Source organism: Heterocephalus glaber, unplaced genomic scaffold (genome assembly GCF_053883595.1).
Source record: "Heterocephalus glaber isolate CG9 unplaced genomic scaffold, H.glaber_assembly_v1.0 deba00001481, whole genome shotgun sequence".
NCBI lineage: Eukaryota > Metazoa > Chordata > Mammalia > Rodentia > Bathyergidae > Heterocephalus > Heterocephalus glaber.
This window is the reverse complement of record NW_028258317.1, coordinates 14,522,924-14,540,147: the sequence shown is the minus strand read 5'-3', so window position 1 is coordinate 14,540,147 and position 17,224 is coordinate 14,522,924. Positions and strand designations below refer to the sequence as shown.

Sequence of the window (17,224 nt, the reverse complement as noted above, 5' to 3'; positions counted from 1 at the left end):
ATCCTCCTTTTGTCCAATGTATCCATGTGATTCAGCTACTCACCTATTAGTCACTCAATAGCTATCTTAGTTATCAGATCAACTGTTATGGTATCCCAGTGCTTGTGTGCAAGTAACCCTTATTTCATGTAATAATAGTCACAAAGCACAAGAGTAGAACGTCTAGCAGTTTCAACAAAAAGAAGCTTGAAGATATGTCCTTCAAGTGAAAAAGTGAAAGTTCTCTACTTAATAAGGAAATGAAGGAAATATGCTGAGGTTGCTAATATCTGCAGTACAATGAGATATTTTGAGATAGACCACATTGACATAACTTATTTATAATTGCTCTTAATCATAATTGTTAATCTCTTATTGTGCCTAATTTACAAATTAAACTATCATAGGAATGCAAATGTAGGAAAAACAGTATGTATAGGGTTTGGTACAATTTGCAGTTCAGGCATCCAGTAGACATACTGGGACATATTCTTCATGGATAAGGGAGGACTAATGTTACATTCTATACTTAGTAAATCAATCTCTCTTTCAGTTTCTTTTTATAATGAAACATATCTTTATATACACTTTGTATTTATACATCATTCCTCTTGATTATATTCCCAGAAAATACTGCTGGGTCAAAAGGTTAAATTTCTGATTAAATTTCTGGTAGATACTTTAGATGTGCTACCCAAACATAAGCCATTCCAATCTATACCCCATCATGTGTATGAACCAGAATACCATTTAGTAGTAGTCTTTTTTTTTTTTGGTACCGGGGATCAAACTCTGGTCCTTGTGCTTGCGAGGCAGGTGCCAGAACCACTGAGCTAAATCTGTATTCTTAATAACTGGATAGTATCAGTCTTTTAAATATTTGCTACAAACATGGGTAAAAAAGTTCTTCATCTATAGTTTGTATAATTATAAATAAATGAATATCAATAACCAGAGAATGCTAGAAAACTAAACAACAGAAATGTGTTATTTGTTTTCAGGTCAGTATTGACAGTTGCTTGTGAACAGACTGAAGTTCTGCTTTTTGATCCTATATCTTCGAAGCACATAAAAACACTTTCTGAAGCTCATGAAGACTGTGTAAATAATATCAGGTTAGTATTATAGGAAGAAGTGAACTTTATTACTATGACTCCATATTCTGTTTGGAAATTAGTAAACATGTTCAACATTGCTTCATGATTCACATATATAATTATGATTCTAATTCCTTGTAAAGTTTATTCTTTTTTTAATATATTCTTTTAATTAAAAAATTTACTGTTAACCATTTTGAATTGGAATTTTTCTGAGAGAAATACATTGTTACTTCCACGTGGTTTTTTTTCTTCCTCTGTATATCAAGGTCATCATTATGAATCTCAGCCTTGTATTATGCTATCCCTGTAATTCTTTTGTTCTAAAGATCTATGTAGAATCATGGCAGTCCTGCTGCTTAACATTTCTCACCACCACACCACCACCTGCCAAATCCAAATTACTGAGAGGAAAAAACACATGCATAGAGAATTTCTTTGTAACATTGTTGGAGGCTCTTTAAATTCTCAATAATGTGGGAAGTAAATTACAATTAAATAGTTTGATGGATTAATATTCAGTCATTAAGATGATGGTCATAAAAGACTACATAGCAAAATAGACAAATACTTGAGATACTATAGGTTAAAATCGTGATAAAAATTATACAAATGTGGAATAATACAGAAAGATTAAATTTATTTTAAAATACTAAGAGTAGTCAGAATGGGTGAAATATCATTAATTTTCTATTTTCTAAAAATTTTGAAATGAGATTGTGTTACTTGTATATTAATGTTCTAAAAGAAGAACTGTGGAAGTTCTAGTTAAGGTAACATTGAGTTTTGATATAATCACTTTGCTCCTAACACATAGAATAATAAATTAACACATTAAAATATAGCCAGGTTCTGAAACAATGTAAACATCTCTGTGGGACAGAAATGGAACATAGACACAAAGCTTTGAGCAATGCTGACACCATAGCCCTGCTAGGTTTTCAGTCTAACTCTGACATCTAGCAGTTTTTTCCTTCAAGTTAAAGAATTAAAAAAATTCTGAAGTATTTCATGTGAGGTAGAAACCAGAGCCAGAATCACTACGTGAAGCCAGGGCTTCAGTTGAAATGTCTGTCTCGTTTGTGAAAGACTAAAAATATAAAAAAGCTGTTCACTATTTGAGAATATAGGTTTTAGCTGATTTAAGATAGTCTCATCAACAGGAATTAAATGAAACCATTTGCTGAATCAGAGACCAAATATATATGTTTGATATTTCCAATATCATCATAAAACTGGAACCCTGAAGTGTCAATATGAAGCCTGATTGTGAACCAGGGGCCCAGATGACCAGACAACTCTAAAACCATCAAATAGGAAGAAAGAGAGAAAAAAAGTTAAAAGCTTTTCCCACTCAAGCCTGTAACCTGAATTCATGAAGACATCTAATATTAGTATCATATCAACCAACAGAACAAGCATTTTTCTGGATGAAATTAATTTTATGGAGTAGTCCAACAAAGACTTTATTTTAAAAAATAAATTATTTATTTTTTCTTTGACTAGGTAATACATGCACGTGGTACAAAATTCAAAGGTACAAAAGGGTAAACAGTGAAAAGTAAGTCTATTTTCACCTCTGTCGCCTAGCCACCCAGTTTCTCTCCCCAGAGGTAACCACTATTGCCTATTTCTTGATATCTTTTCTGAGTTAGTTTATGCATGTATAAATATATATACACACACATATACTTTTATATAAATGGTAGCATTCTACACATATTATTGTATGCCTTGCCTTTTTCACTGAACATATTTAGATAGCATTCCATATTAATATTCATGGGAGAATCTTACATTTTTAACGGCTGCATAGTATTCCATTGATTGGGAGACACTTTTAAGACCTTTTAGGATGCTCAAAGAAATAAATTAAGGATACTATCCAATTAAAGAGAACTCAACATTATAAAATGAGAGGTAAAACAGGAACAGGTTAATGTAGTAAAGAATCAACTAGAACACTTGGAAAGTAAAACTGTAGTTGGTATATTAAAAGCCCAGGGGAAAAAAGGTAGATTAGAGAATATAGCTTGCCTCTCTTGATTTAATCTCCAGAACTGCAGTGACCAGTGGGATGGGATAGTGGAACTGGAAGGGGAATGGCCCAATTTCTTTAGGAACTGGGGTATAACTTAGAGCACATGCTTATCAGTACCTGTGTTCAATCCCCAGCACCAAAATAAAAAACTTAGTAGAGGGCCGGAGATTTAGCTCAGTGGTGCTGCCACCTGCCTCGCAAGTGCAAGGTCCTGAGTTGGATTCCCCGGTACCAAAAAAACCCCAAAAAGCCCAAACTTAGATAAGATAAGCTTTACGCTGTATACCACTGCTGAATGAATTAGTGGTTTATAAAATAGTACTAAAAATTCACCCAAAACACAGAAAAAAAGATGATAAATATCTATAGTTAAAAGATGGAGAATTAACTGACAGATTAATGTATATAAAAAGTTGCAGGAGAAAAAAACATGGAAATCGGTAGAAAACTAATTTTATAATGGCTTAGAATTTGTAATATTGAGAAGGCCAGAGCCCTCAAATCAAAGTGTCAAGCAGATTAACTAAAGATAAAACCAAATCTAGACTGTTTATGGCGAAACTCTAGAATATCAAAGATTAGGAGCAAATTTCAAAAGCCCTTAAAATGAGAAACCAAATTACAGAATTATGATGGTTAACAGATTTCTTATCAGTAATAGTTGATATCAGGAAAAAATGGAGTAATGTTGATGTCTTTGATATTATAACAGGTAAACTACTAAGATTGAAGAATTTTAATTAGGTAAAATGTTACAAGTTATCAATAGCATAAACAATATAATTTGGAAGAGTTTTGGGGGTAGAGGGCCACATTTTAAAACAAAGTTGAAACTAAAGCTAAGCCAGTCATGGGTAGCACTGACCTATGGTCCTAGCTTCTTGGGAGGCTGAGGCAGGAGGATCACTTCAGCCCCATAGTTCAAGGCCAACCTAGACATCACAATAAGACCTCTATCTGAGAAGCAGACAGAAAAAGTACAGGGCTGGGGATGTAGCCATGATAGAGTGTTTGCCCAGGATGTGTAAAACCCTGGGTTTGATCCCCAACATCACAAAAAAACAAAACAACAAAAACTAAACCTCTGGATTAACACTAGCCAATAGAAATGTAATATTAGCCACATATGGAATTTTAATGTTGTAGTACTTACATTTAAAAATAAATAAATAGGCAAAATTAATTTTAATAATGTATTGGCCAGGAATGGTGGCTCACACCTGTAATCCCAATACTCAGGAGACTGAGACAGTAGGATCACCTGAGTTTAAGGCCAGCCTGGACGACATAGCGAGACTCTGTCTCAAAAAAACAAAAACTGTCAGTATATCCTACTTTCATTTTCTCATTCAAAATCTTTAAAATTCATTATGTGTTTCACACTTAGAGCACATCTCAAGTCATACCAGCCACAGATCAGGAACTCAAAATGTACTATCTATGTGTACTAGTTCCCCCTGATGAATGTAATTATTATATATCACAAGCATAGACTAATTTTAAAAAACACATAACAACAAAAAAGCTGCATGTGGCTAATGGCTACGAAATTGGCATTGTAGCTCTAGATAGTGACAACAAATAGGTTGAATGTATGGGAGAGATTTATTTAGTGGGAGGATATATATTAAAGCCCAAATCATGTTTAGGAAGAAGATAGAAATGTCAGTAACTTTGGATGCTTTTAGATCAACGTATAACCAAATATATACAATAAAGAACCAAAAAGATAAAGAAAATAATGGAAATATAATATATAGCTTTCAAACCAACAAAAGACAGAGAGAGAATACTGTATTGAAAACCTGATCACTCCAGTAGAAGATAGGAAAGCTTAATAAAGTTTTTAAAAAATTAAATCAAAAGAAAAGGGTGATAGGGCCGGGATTCAGCTTAGTGGTTCCAGCGCCTGCCTTGCAGGTGCAAGGTCCCGAGTTCGATCTCTGGTACCAAAAAAACAAGAAAAGAGTGATAAGTAGCAAAAAGAGTTCCACATGTGAGTAGTTCACAGTAAATATAAATGGATTGGTCTTCTTTATTAAAGAAGACACAGTAATTTAAATTAAAAAACTGTCTATTCGTTTTAGAGATACCAATAATAAAACCAGAAAGAAAAAAGAAAACGGTGATTATCTGTGTTAACAGATGAAGAATTAAACACTTTAATAGTGATAAAGTGCAAGAGTATATATTAATTAAAGGAATAATCTACCAAGAAGATATAATCATGACCTTTTAGGTACCTTAAACATAGCCTTGAAATACACAAAGCAAAACAGTTTTAAAGAATTGCAAGTCTGTAATCATAGTGAGCGATTTTAATACAGTTCTATCTAAAACTGTGTTGAACATAAAAATTAGGTGGTAGATTTTTTTAATATCCTGAATAATCATTCTGCTAAAAAGATAGATGGATGTAAATATATATGTATATTATAAATATATGTGTATGTTGAGTGGATATGTATATGTATATTGAGTGGATAAAAAAAGGAATCTGTGGGCTAAAAATGAAATGGAACCAAGAATGCAAAGAAGTAAAAAGGTATTCAGCTTCTGACCGAGAAACATCTGCCAGTGCTGGTGACCCTGAGCTTCTGCTTTGACAGATGTGAGGAGTACAAGGAATAGAAGTAATTCTAAGGCTAGGTCAAGATAAGAATTGTAGAAGACCCTGGATAAGGATGGGAGCCCAGAGAGTGAGCTTTTGCCATGAAAGTGATCTGGAAATAAATCACTCTGTTATCTAGACTGGCAGTGGGTAGTGTCAGAAGATCTCTATGATTTTCTAACCATAACTTGGAGATCATACATGTATGGGATCTAAATTCACACTACCATATAGTCCAGAACCTCCAGCCGATTTTAAATTGAGTCCGGGTTGGAAAGGCTATCAGGTACCTGCAAAAAACAAATGCAAATCCTCTCTGGAGGAGAAAACCTAGTATCATTACAAAGTCAATTTCTCCCAAGATAGTCTATTAATTCAGTGTACTTTTAGTTAAAATACCAGCACAAGTTTTTCATAAAACTTAATTTAAATTTTTTTGGAACAACATATATATGCTAAAAATAGCTGAGACCATTTTGGAGACTAAGCTGGTAAAGGTAATCACCCATTCAGTTATCAAATGTAATCTAAGGACAGGGAAAATAGTGAAAATAGAATAGAATAGAGTTTCTAGAAACAGACCCATGGGAATTTGAAAGTTTTATATATAATGCAGAGACATTACAAATCAGTGAGAGAAAAAATGGAGGAGATTGGTTATACTAGGAAAAAATAAAATAAAATTAGATCTCTGCCTCACACCATAACAGAAAATAACTTCCAGCTAAAGACCTAATGATAAAAACAAACCTTTAAAACTTTTAAGTATAAAATATATTTTTATCTTAAGTGTAAGAATATTTTTTCAAGATACATAAAGCACAAACCATTAAGGATTGGTAAGTCCAGCTGCATAAAATTGTAAATTGTAACAGTATGAGAAGATACAGATTGATAGAACTTTTTTTCAGTATCAATCAAAAAAGTATTAGTATCCAGAATATTTAAGACTCTATAGCAAAATCACATAAGGGAAATTGCAGTGGGGAATAAATCTGGAAAGCTATTCAAGCTTACGAGTTATAATGGAAATGCAAATACAATAAAAATAACAGTAAGGGGGCTGAGTATGTACTTCAGTGGTAGAACACTTGCCAAGAATGTGCTAAGCCCTGGTTCAATCCCCAGCACCCCTCAAAAAACAAAAAACCTCATAGGTATTACTGATGGAGTATAAATTGGTAAAATTATTTTGAAAAGCAGTTTATCAATATCTGGTAAAATCGAAGGTCATTATGTGTTTTAAGAAATTAATTCACCTGTAAACAAAGAAGTGTGCAAAGAAGGAATGTTTCATTGTAGCACTGTTAGTAATAGAAGAGTTGGAAATAATTTGGATGTACATCAAGAGGACAATAAATTCTGATATACTTTATAATGGAATACTATACATCAGTTAATGAACTAAAAGTAACATCTGATTCACATCTCAGAAATGTAAGGTTGAGGCAGAAAAGCAGATTGTAGAATGAGCTTTACAGTATGATACCATTTATATAAAGTTTTAAAACTTTATAAACATAAGCTTGATGAAGGCATGTATTTTGTTTGTTCTCTTCTCTATCCCAGCACCTAAGACTGCCTTGTACAGAGTGGGTGCTCATTAAATATTTACTGAATAAATTGAATGCAAAGCAGTATGATAAATTATTGATAGATATACACATAAACTCATGATCTTACAAACTTGCATGGGGAATGACAAAAAATTTTGGATAGTGGTTCCTTCTGGAGAGGGAGGGAGGGGAATGGGGCTGGGGAGGGTTACTGTACTTCAACTGTGTTCGTAATGTTCAGAAAAATCTGAAAGAAAACAATGTTAACATTTAATAAAGCTGGGTGGTTGGTATCACAGGTGTTTGTTATATTGTTTATAAGTTTATGTTTCTAATATTTTACAATTTAAAATTTTATTTCAGAAAGAATAGAGTTGTGTCAAGTTTGCCCCTACTCAAAATGAGTTTTGACTAATCTGCTTTTAGAATTTGGTTTTTTTCAATGTGAGCCTTCATTTGCTGCTGAGAGTGTGCCTACCACAGCATCCCATAGGTGCAGATTTGAATCTGCTTCTTCCAACATATTGATTGGAAACACAGATTTTGAAGCCTGTTTATAAGCACATATAACAAGACTTTCCAGTGAGGGTCTGAAGAGTCTTCTGGTGCATGAGCTGAAATGTGCATTACTTATTAATAATACTAACTTACATTTTAAGTGCTTACTATGTGCCAAACCTCCTGTGAGGCATTTCTCATACATTGTAGTGTTCAATCTTCACAATATCCTTGTGTGAGACAGCTATTATATTTGTTTTAAGAAATAAAGAAACTGCAGGCCAGATAAAGAGACTTGGCTAATCTCTTATGTATAGTAAGTGGTAGAAATGGAATTCATACTCACTTCCATTAGAGTACCTCACTGTACTACTGTTTAGTGATGTGGTCGTACATTTTCTGGTTTGTTTCTAGGTAATCATTTTGCACATACTTGTTCATGTCTTAGTTGTGTGGATTGCTTATCTTGTAAAATAAAAACATTGGTAGTTATGAAGAATATTTACTGTTTGTTACTTCATGCTTTGGGAAAAGTTTGTAATTTAAATATGTATATCTATTATACAGACTTCTTATTCATTAGGACTTTGTATTTGTATTTAAGAATCCATATAATAATGCAGGTCTCCTTAATTATGAGATTGCAGGGAGAAGCTCTGAAGTCATCCTAAAAATATTTACTTAGTAATATGACAGATAAAATATCAGTAAATGTCCCATAATCTCCCTATTACTGTCTTTGTTGGTCTTTTGCTGATTGTTATATTTAAAACAGTATAATGCAGATACAGTGCTTATCAGTGGGAATAGGAAATTTATATACAAAGGATACAGGATTTCACAAAACTCTAAAATGATGTTAGAGAACTGGTCAAGTTACATATAAAATCATTGGCAAATGATGATCTGATTGAGTTGGACAAGTTATCTGTTAGGAAAAAGAAAATGACACAAATAATGACATAATAGACACTTCTCAGAATTATTTAAATATCCCACCCAACTAAGGAAAAGCCTTTTGGAAAGTTTATAAAGCCTTTGGACATTTATACAAAAATGACCCTCTTTTTGGTTGTAGTATAAAATTCAAATATGAAAAAGCGATATCATATATCAGTAATTTCACTGAAAAGATTATTCAAAAATGCAACATTTAATTCGTTTTTGTTCTAAGAATTTGCATACAGCTAAGTAAATGGGAAAAAGGTTATTTTCATGATTTTTAGGGGTTTTTTAAAGGCATTCAGCATTTTATATCATGTGGGCAATGAAATGTTGGTACCTGTTTTTAAGAGCATTCACTTTCAGTTGTTGTCATCCTGTACCAATTATCCTCTGATAATGAAGAACTCAATTTATCCAGACATCAGAGCTGTTATAGCCCTGTGTTGGAATTTGGTGGGGACATTGGAGAAGTTCTATGATTCAGAGACACATAAATTTCAGTGTGTTGAAGAAATGTCTCCTAGCTATCAGAGACTGTAGAGTTATAAATATTTTCTAATTATTAACTTACTGGGCCATACTGAGTTTGGGAGGAATGGGCAACATCTGCAAGGACTTGTCAAATATTTTACATTCTCTGCACCTACTTTTGCATATTTTGGGATAAAAATTGTTCTAGGTGCTCTAACTCATCTCTTCCTACATTCTTTTTTTTTTTTTTGGATACCGGAGATCAAACTTGGGACCTTGTGCTTACGAGGCAGGTGGCAGAATCACTGAGCTAACACTGAGCTAAATCCCCGAGTCTCTTCCTACATTTTTAATGTTCTGTGATTTATTCTCTTTATTAATGATTCTCTAATACTAAAAATTTTAACAAGTAATAATCTGAGGCAAAAATGAGCCAATGTAAGTGAAAGGTTTGAATTTTTCATTATGATAAACTCAATTCAGAATTACTAGCTTTTTTGGGGCCAACATTATATCCTTTCTACATTTTTTTGTATCAACATATCCTTTTTAGGAACTTTTTTTTCCTGGTTTTTTAAGAAGGGTCTCACTGTGTAGTTCAGGCTGGCCTCGAACTCAGTGATCCTCCTGCTTCAGTCTCCCGAGTACTGGGATTACAGGCATGTGTCACCATGCCCAGCTAAGCAACTATTTGTAAGTGATCTATTAAAAAAAATTAAAAGGCTGATCCCATAGTTGCTTTATTTTCTAATGAAAATCCAAGAGTTTGGGACCCTAACCATTTCAGAGATCTTCCTGAAACTTCAATGTACTCATCTCACTCTCTTATTTAAAACCCTTTATGTAGACCACTGTGACCCACAGCAGTATATCCCCACTGAGGTTTTTAATCCATGTTTTTTTTTTGTAGACTGAAAAAAAATCTTTGTTTTATGTTTTTTTGATTGTTCAAATGCATGAAGATAATTTACGTAAAAAGTTTAACTTTCTTGTATTTTTTTTGTATTTTGTATTTTTTGTATACAAAAGATTTTGTATTTTTAAAAATATTTTTGTTTTGTGGTGCTGGAGATTGAATCTAGGGCCTGTTGAATGCTAGACAAGTACTTCACCCAGCCCTGAAATATTTTTGATGTATTTTTCTCAGTCTTATAATTTCTGTACTTTAAAAAAGCTTCATCAGGGAAGTGGAGGCAGGAAGATCACCGAAAGTTTGAGGCCAGCCTCGTCTGCATAGTGAGTTCAAGACCAGCCTGAACTACATAAGCAAGCACCTCAAAAACAAAAACAAAATAAAATAAAAATAGAAAGCCTAGGGGCAGGGATTTAGCTCAGTGGCACTATGCCTGTCTCGCAAGCACAAGGTCCTGAGTTCAATCTCTGGTACGGGGTGGGGGAGCCTTTCAGTAAAGGTAAATCTATAGGAGAAAAAAATGGGCTTGATGATATAAGAATTTAAAATTTTTTTTGGTACTGGGGATTGAACTTAAAATTTTGATATAGTAAGAAAATGTAGAGACTACATTAAAAGGTAAAAATATATGTGGAAAATACATGAAACACTGTATTTGAAAAACTGATACATATTATCCTTACTCTAAGGAGATTTTATAACTCAATAATAAAAACACTAATTGTAAAATCAACAAGGAACATGAACAACAATTCATAAAAAATTTAATTTTCTAATGTGAAAAAGTTCAATCTTAGTAAAAATAAAACTTTCATCTTAAAACAAGATATTTTTTCTTGCACTTAGCAGAAATTTTTTTTTTTTTTTTTGGTACCAGGGATCAAACTCGGGACCTTGCATTTGCGAGGCAGGCGGCGGAACCGCTGATCTAAATCCCCAGCCCAGAAATTTTTTTTTTAATCTGTGGCAAGAGTTTAGGGAGATGGACACTCTCTTAACTGCTGCTACTGGTAGAACAATGTATTGGCATGTTCTTTTGGAGGATAGTTTGACTGTGTATCAAAAACCTTATGTTTTTAAAAATTCCTTTTTAGCTAGGTTCAGTGGTGTGCACCTGTAATCCTGGCTACTTGGGAGGCTGAGGTGGAAGGATCACTTGAGCTCACAAATACAATACCAGCCTAAGAAACATAGTGAGACCCTAGCTTAAAGGAAAAATCTCTTTTTACTTAGAAATACATTTGGGGGGTGCTTAAATAAATAAATAAGGGTATGATTGATATTTGGGTTTAAAGATGGTTTTATCTTAGTGTTCTTAATAGAAAAAAAATGTAAATAATCCGAACATCTAATAATTGCATATCAGTTTTAAAAGAAAATGATTATGATTCACACCTACAGTGAATGTTGTTCGGCCATTAGAAGTAATTTTTGTCAGGCTGGGGTTATAGCTCAGTGTTAAGAGTGTGTGCTTTGCATGCACAGGGCCTTGAGTAAGATCCCAGCACTGAAACAAAAAGTTATCTTGTCAATAACAGCTTAAAAAAAAAAGAAAGAAAATAATGATTTTATTGATGAATTTAATGACATGGCAAAATATGTGAGATAACATTAGTTTAAAAATATAGAAATTAGCCTAAATATCAGTAGCAGTAGTTATTCTTTGTGATACATTTTTTTCAACTTAAAAAATATTTTCAATGGAAATGTATTTCATAATTAGAATATGGTTATTGGGAATCAGTCACTGTGGAACAAATCCATGGTGTATCACCCACTTGTCACTGCTTTCTCACATAGCATTCTTTTTCATACCACTGTACCTCTGCTTACCTCTCTCAACACTTAGGGTATTCCTGCTCATTTTTACAGTCAGTTTGAATGATACCCACCATAAAGTCTTTCCTAACCACTCTCTTTCCTTTGCTTATTTCACACAATTACTTTATGTAATTATATATTTATAATGTTTTCTCCACTAGGTAGTAAATTCCGCTCATTCCTTCATTTAATAAATATTTGTTGAATGCATATGTACCTAGCACTGTATGTGTTGGGCACTGCAGATATAACCATAAACTAATTAGGTTCCCTCTACCATCAAGGAGTTTATAGCCTTGTAAAGTTATTTCTTATACTATAGTATTAAGTATTTTGATAGAAGTATAGAGTCCTTTTGTAGCTTAGATAATTGGTAGATCTACTCCAGGCTGGATAGAGAAAGAAGTCTTCCTGGAGAGCACCATAACTTGAGTATTAAATAGAAAGCAAGATTTAGTCAGATCAAGAGGTAGGGGAAAGATGAGCCTGGAATTTTAAAGCCATGATAAGTTTCTGGAAGGTCATAATAGTATTTGTGGATATTGAAGTAGATTTCTAACAAGAATTATGTATGATTTTATCTTAGAAGAAGCTTCAGCAAGAGATTGGGAAATTAAATATGATAGGATATGTTAGAGAGACTATCCTGATGTTAAACAGAAATTCAAGTATGAATGGTAGATTTGTTACCTTTTTTTTTTTTTCCCCTTTTTTGGTATCGGGGATCAAACTCAGGACCTTAAACTTGCAAGGCAGGTGTGGTGCCACTGAGCTAAATCCCCAGCCCTAGATTTGTTATTTTTTAAATATTTTTATAAAATATATTCTCTTTAAGGACAGAAATGAGTCCAAAATGGTAAAAAGCCTGAATTACAGAATGCTTTAATTAAATCTGTCTTGTAATCTTGAGTGATCCTAATAAAATGTTGCTAAGTGAGATTATTTGAGGAATACTTACAAATCAATCGATTAAAAATTATGGCAATTTGAATAGCAATTCTGGTATGTAAATATGTTCCAAGTAGAAAGAGATGTAACCTATAGCAAAGTAAATTTATTTCTCATTGTTTAGAACCCTTTATGCTAACATTTCCCTCAGTCAAGTCTTTAAAATCCCTTTTCCTATTAAATTCCTCTCTCACAATTTTTATTTCCTAAACAGACTCTAAAGTTCTTTTCTTTCCCTCTGTCACTGTCTTCCAAACACACATTTCTATTTCCAAATAAAAATCAGTAATTTAAAGGAAATGTATCAAATTCTGATGTAGTTTTCATTAAATTGTAGTAGCCTGACCCTGTGATTATGTGAATTATATTTACTATTCATTGTATATCAGAATCATTGGGTTCATACACTAAGTTTGTAGTCCCTTGTTTTTATTCTTTCTTGGTTAGGTAGTATAGAAATTGTTTCTCAAATCAATTTAGTTTTAAAAAGAGATTGAACAAATCAGTTTTTCTTTTCTGCTTTTGTAGATTTCTTGATAACCGGCTGTTCGCTACCTGCTCTGATGACACTACAATAGCACTATGGGATCTGAGAAAATTGAACACCAAAGTATGCACTTTACATGGTCACACTAGCTGGGTGAAGAACATCGAATATGATACTAATACAAGACTCTTAGTAACATCAGGATTTGATGGAAATGTCATTATTTGGGACACTAACAGGTTTGTGAATAGCAGACTCTGCTAGGATTAATAATAAAACCATTTTTTAAAAGGTAGTGAACACATTCAGTGTTCTGTTCTAGCCTCAAGAAAAATAAGCTGGCTTTAGGAAAGACAATCAAAAGGCGATTCCATCTTTTGTTACTTACACTTAGTCATATGTTGCAGCTAAAAAATAAGAGAAAATTGTATAGAAAGAAGACTAGTATAGCTAATAATGAAAACTGGTTTATAAAATTAGCTTCTTGAGTTTAAGGAAAAATATTTTTGTTATTTTCTTTGTGAAATTAAAATGTGTCTCACTCTGGACCTTTAGTTTTAAATCTGTTTATTTCATAATATTTGTACTTTCTTTTAATGCTTACAAGAGTAGTTCTCATTTGGATTGCTACTGATCTCAAAGGGAATATTTTGAAATGATTTGTGAGGCAGTTGTAACTGTGGGGGAAGAGAGTAGGGTACCTACTAGCATTTAGTTGGCAGTGACCATAGTTTCTAAACATTCTGCTGTACACAGGACAGTTTGCACAGTAGATCTGTTGTCCCATGTAAAATGCCAGTTGTGCTCCAGTTGTCATTTAATGTCCTTACAGAGAAATTGATTATTTGAAGAGTTAAAATTTGAGAAATAATTAAAATATGCCTGTTGCTAACTATGCTAAAATAATTGAAATACTCTTTTTAGGGTGTCATATGCAGAAGAGAATATTCTTAAATATTTCTAGGTACACATATTGTTTAAGTGGAGGATAAAGCTCTTAATTATCTTTAGACAAAGGCAAATACTGTATAACTATTAAAATAAATTTATTATTTATTAAATTTATTAAAATAAATATATTGAGACAAGGTCTCACTATGTAGTTCAGGCTGGCCTCAAACTCAGGGCAATCCTTCTGCCTCAGGCTCCCAAGTACTGGGATTACAGGCATGTGCCACCATGCCCAACTACCTATTAAAATTCAGAGGCAAATGTGTTTAATTTAGAAAGACAATTTGAAAAAATGATAACTTCCAAACTAGTAGAAGATTAAAAAGCTAATAAAACATGATCAGTCCAGTAGAAGTAGAGAAAAAAGGGAGAATCATTTGAAAAACGGGTACAGAAATTAAGCATATATTAGACTACAAAATAGGCCACAAATGATATTAAAGAAATGTTATCACACAAATCTTTGTTTTTAAACTCTATCACACAAACCATTTTTTTTTAAACTCAGAGCAGTTTAGTTAGCACTGGTAATTAAAAATTCCCATGTTCAGAGACTTATACATTTACTTCCTAAGTAATTTTTGTATCAAAGAAGAAAATTATATTGAAGTCATAAGATAAACTAAAAACTGATGGGGTTATTGTAAAAAAACTAAAACTCAAACCAGATGTATAGAAATTATAAAGATAAAAGTACAAAAATAAAATATAGTAAAGAGAATTTTTAAAAGTGTGTTTTTTGAAAAAGCTAATTGCATAGGCCAGTCTCTGATAAGATTTGTCAAAAGAAAAAAGAGGACACAAAAAAGGAGACATAGGGCCGGGGATTTAGCTCAGTGGTTCCGCCACCTGCCTCACAAGTGCAAGGTCCCAAGTTTGGTCCCCAGTACCCCCCCCCCCCGCAAAAAGAGAGAGAGACATAACAAAAAATATAAAATAGACCAGCTTTATGCCAATATACAATACTTGAAAACTTTATGAAAAAAGTACATCTTCACAAAACTGACCAAAGAAGAAATAGACCTTCTTAGCAGGACTGATATTTAACCATTATACACAGATTCAGCTGAAGTAGTTAAAAGCTTGAACTTTTTCCATACTACTTTAATTGATAGTCACTGTCCTGAATCATCCTCTCACACCCTCTCCATACTCCTCTTCTAGGGATACCTTCCTCAAGATCTTCCTGAGTTCCCAGCAGCTGAAGTCTCCCTTTAACTGTAGTGCAATTCCAAGACCCTGTTCTAGCACAGCCATGCACATCTATTGTGACTGGCCACTGTTGGTAAAAAATAGTGGTTATTTAAGTATTTTGAACAGCACTTCTGCTGTAGACATAGAAGAATGAAAAAAAAATCATTTAAAGCTCATCTGCTAATAAAAGAGCAGCCTCATCGGTTTTAAAGATAACTTCTACCAAATATTGCAAATAACATTAACATTTTACTAAGCTGGTCAGATTCCAGTAAAAGGGAATTCTTACCTCAGATATGAAGCTAGTGTGACCTGGATACCCAAACTTAACAAGGTAATATTAGAAGACAAAAATGAAAATCCCAGTATTTTAGGAAGATGATAAGTTTGAGCCCAGTCTGGGCAATTTAGACCTCATCTCAAAAAAAAAGGGAACTTCCTCAACCTTATAAAGGACATTTATGGAAAACCTAGAACTAAAGTCATAAATAATGTAGAAAGACTAATACATTCCAAGATTGGGAATAAAGCTCTCACCAGTTTTATTTAACATTGTACTGGATGTACAGTATTGTTGTGGAGGTTCAATCCAGGCAACAGAGAAAGAGAGACAGAGACAAAGACAGGGAAAAGAAAAAAAAGGGGGAAACATCCAGATTAGAAAGGAAAAAATCCTATAAGCAGATTTGATCCTCTATATAGAAAATCTTAAGAAATCCTCAAAAAAAAAACAACCCAGAAATAATTTCTACTTACAAAGAATGAGCAATCAAGAAACAAAAAAACAGTTTCATTCAAAATCCCATCAAAAAGAATAAAGTACAACATTTGGGGCCGAGGATTTAGCTCAGTGGTTCCACCCCCTGCCTCGCAAGTGCAAGGTCCCAAGTTCAATCCCCAGTACCAAAAAAAAAAAAAGTAATAAACATTTGGACAGTTAGAGGATTTGCCCCATATTAGTGAGGCCCTGGATTTGATCACCAACACACAAAAGTGCATACAAGATTTATACACTGAAAACTATAAAACATTGCTGAAAAGGAACAAGAGTTGTAAATGAATGGAGAGACATTACATGTTCATGGATTGGAAGACTGAGTAATAAGGGCCGAGGATTTAGCTCAGTGGTTCCTCCGCCTGCCTCACAAGTGCAAGATCCCGAGTTCTATCCCCAGTACCAAAAAAAAAACAAAACTGAGTAACAAATATTGACAAGAATGTTGAAAAAATGTAACTTTAATTCCTTTAACTTTAAATTAAATTAATTAAAATTTACATTAATTAACTAACTTTGATTGCCAGTGGGAATGTAAAATGGTACAGCCATTTTAGAAAACAGTTTGGCAGTTTTATTGTAAAATTTTAAAATAGAATTACCATATGATACAGTAGTTCTGCTCCTAGCTATATCCATCCAAGAGAATTGAACACATATGTCTACACAAAGACTTGCTGATGAACGTTTGTTTATAGGAGCATTATTCATCATAGCTAAAAAAGAAATGAAACTAATCCAAATGTCCATTTAGTGGTAAATAGATAAAGAAAGCAGGGTATATATATACAACAATACTGTTTAGGAATAGAAATGAACAAAGTATTGATTTTTGCTATAACATGGGGAACCTTTAAAAGTTATGCAAGTAAAGTGAAATTGCAAAAGACCACTTATAGTATGATTCTCTTTATATGAAATGTCCAGAATTGGCAAA

At 33.1% G+C, this 17,224-nt stretch overlaps 1 protein-coding gene across 1 annotated transcript in view; it reads left to right on the top strand.

The window, feature by feature from the left end:
* Positions 1–17,224, top strand: part of Dcaf10 (DDB1 and CUL4 associated factor 10) — a 45,187-nt gene that overhangs the window by 8,792 nt on the left and 19,171 nt on the right. Inside the window, exons 2-3 of the mRNA XM_004864984.3 lie at positions 981–1,094; positions 13,409–13,606. Coding sequence (XP_004865041.1) covers positions 981–1,094; positions 13,409–13,606 — 312 coding nt within the window. The remainder of the gene's footprint in view (positions 1–980; positions 1,095–13,408; positions 13,607–17,224) is intronic.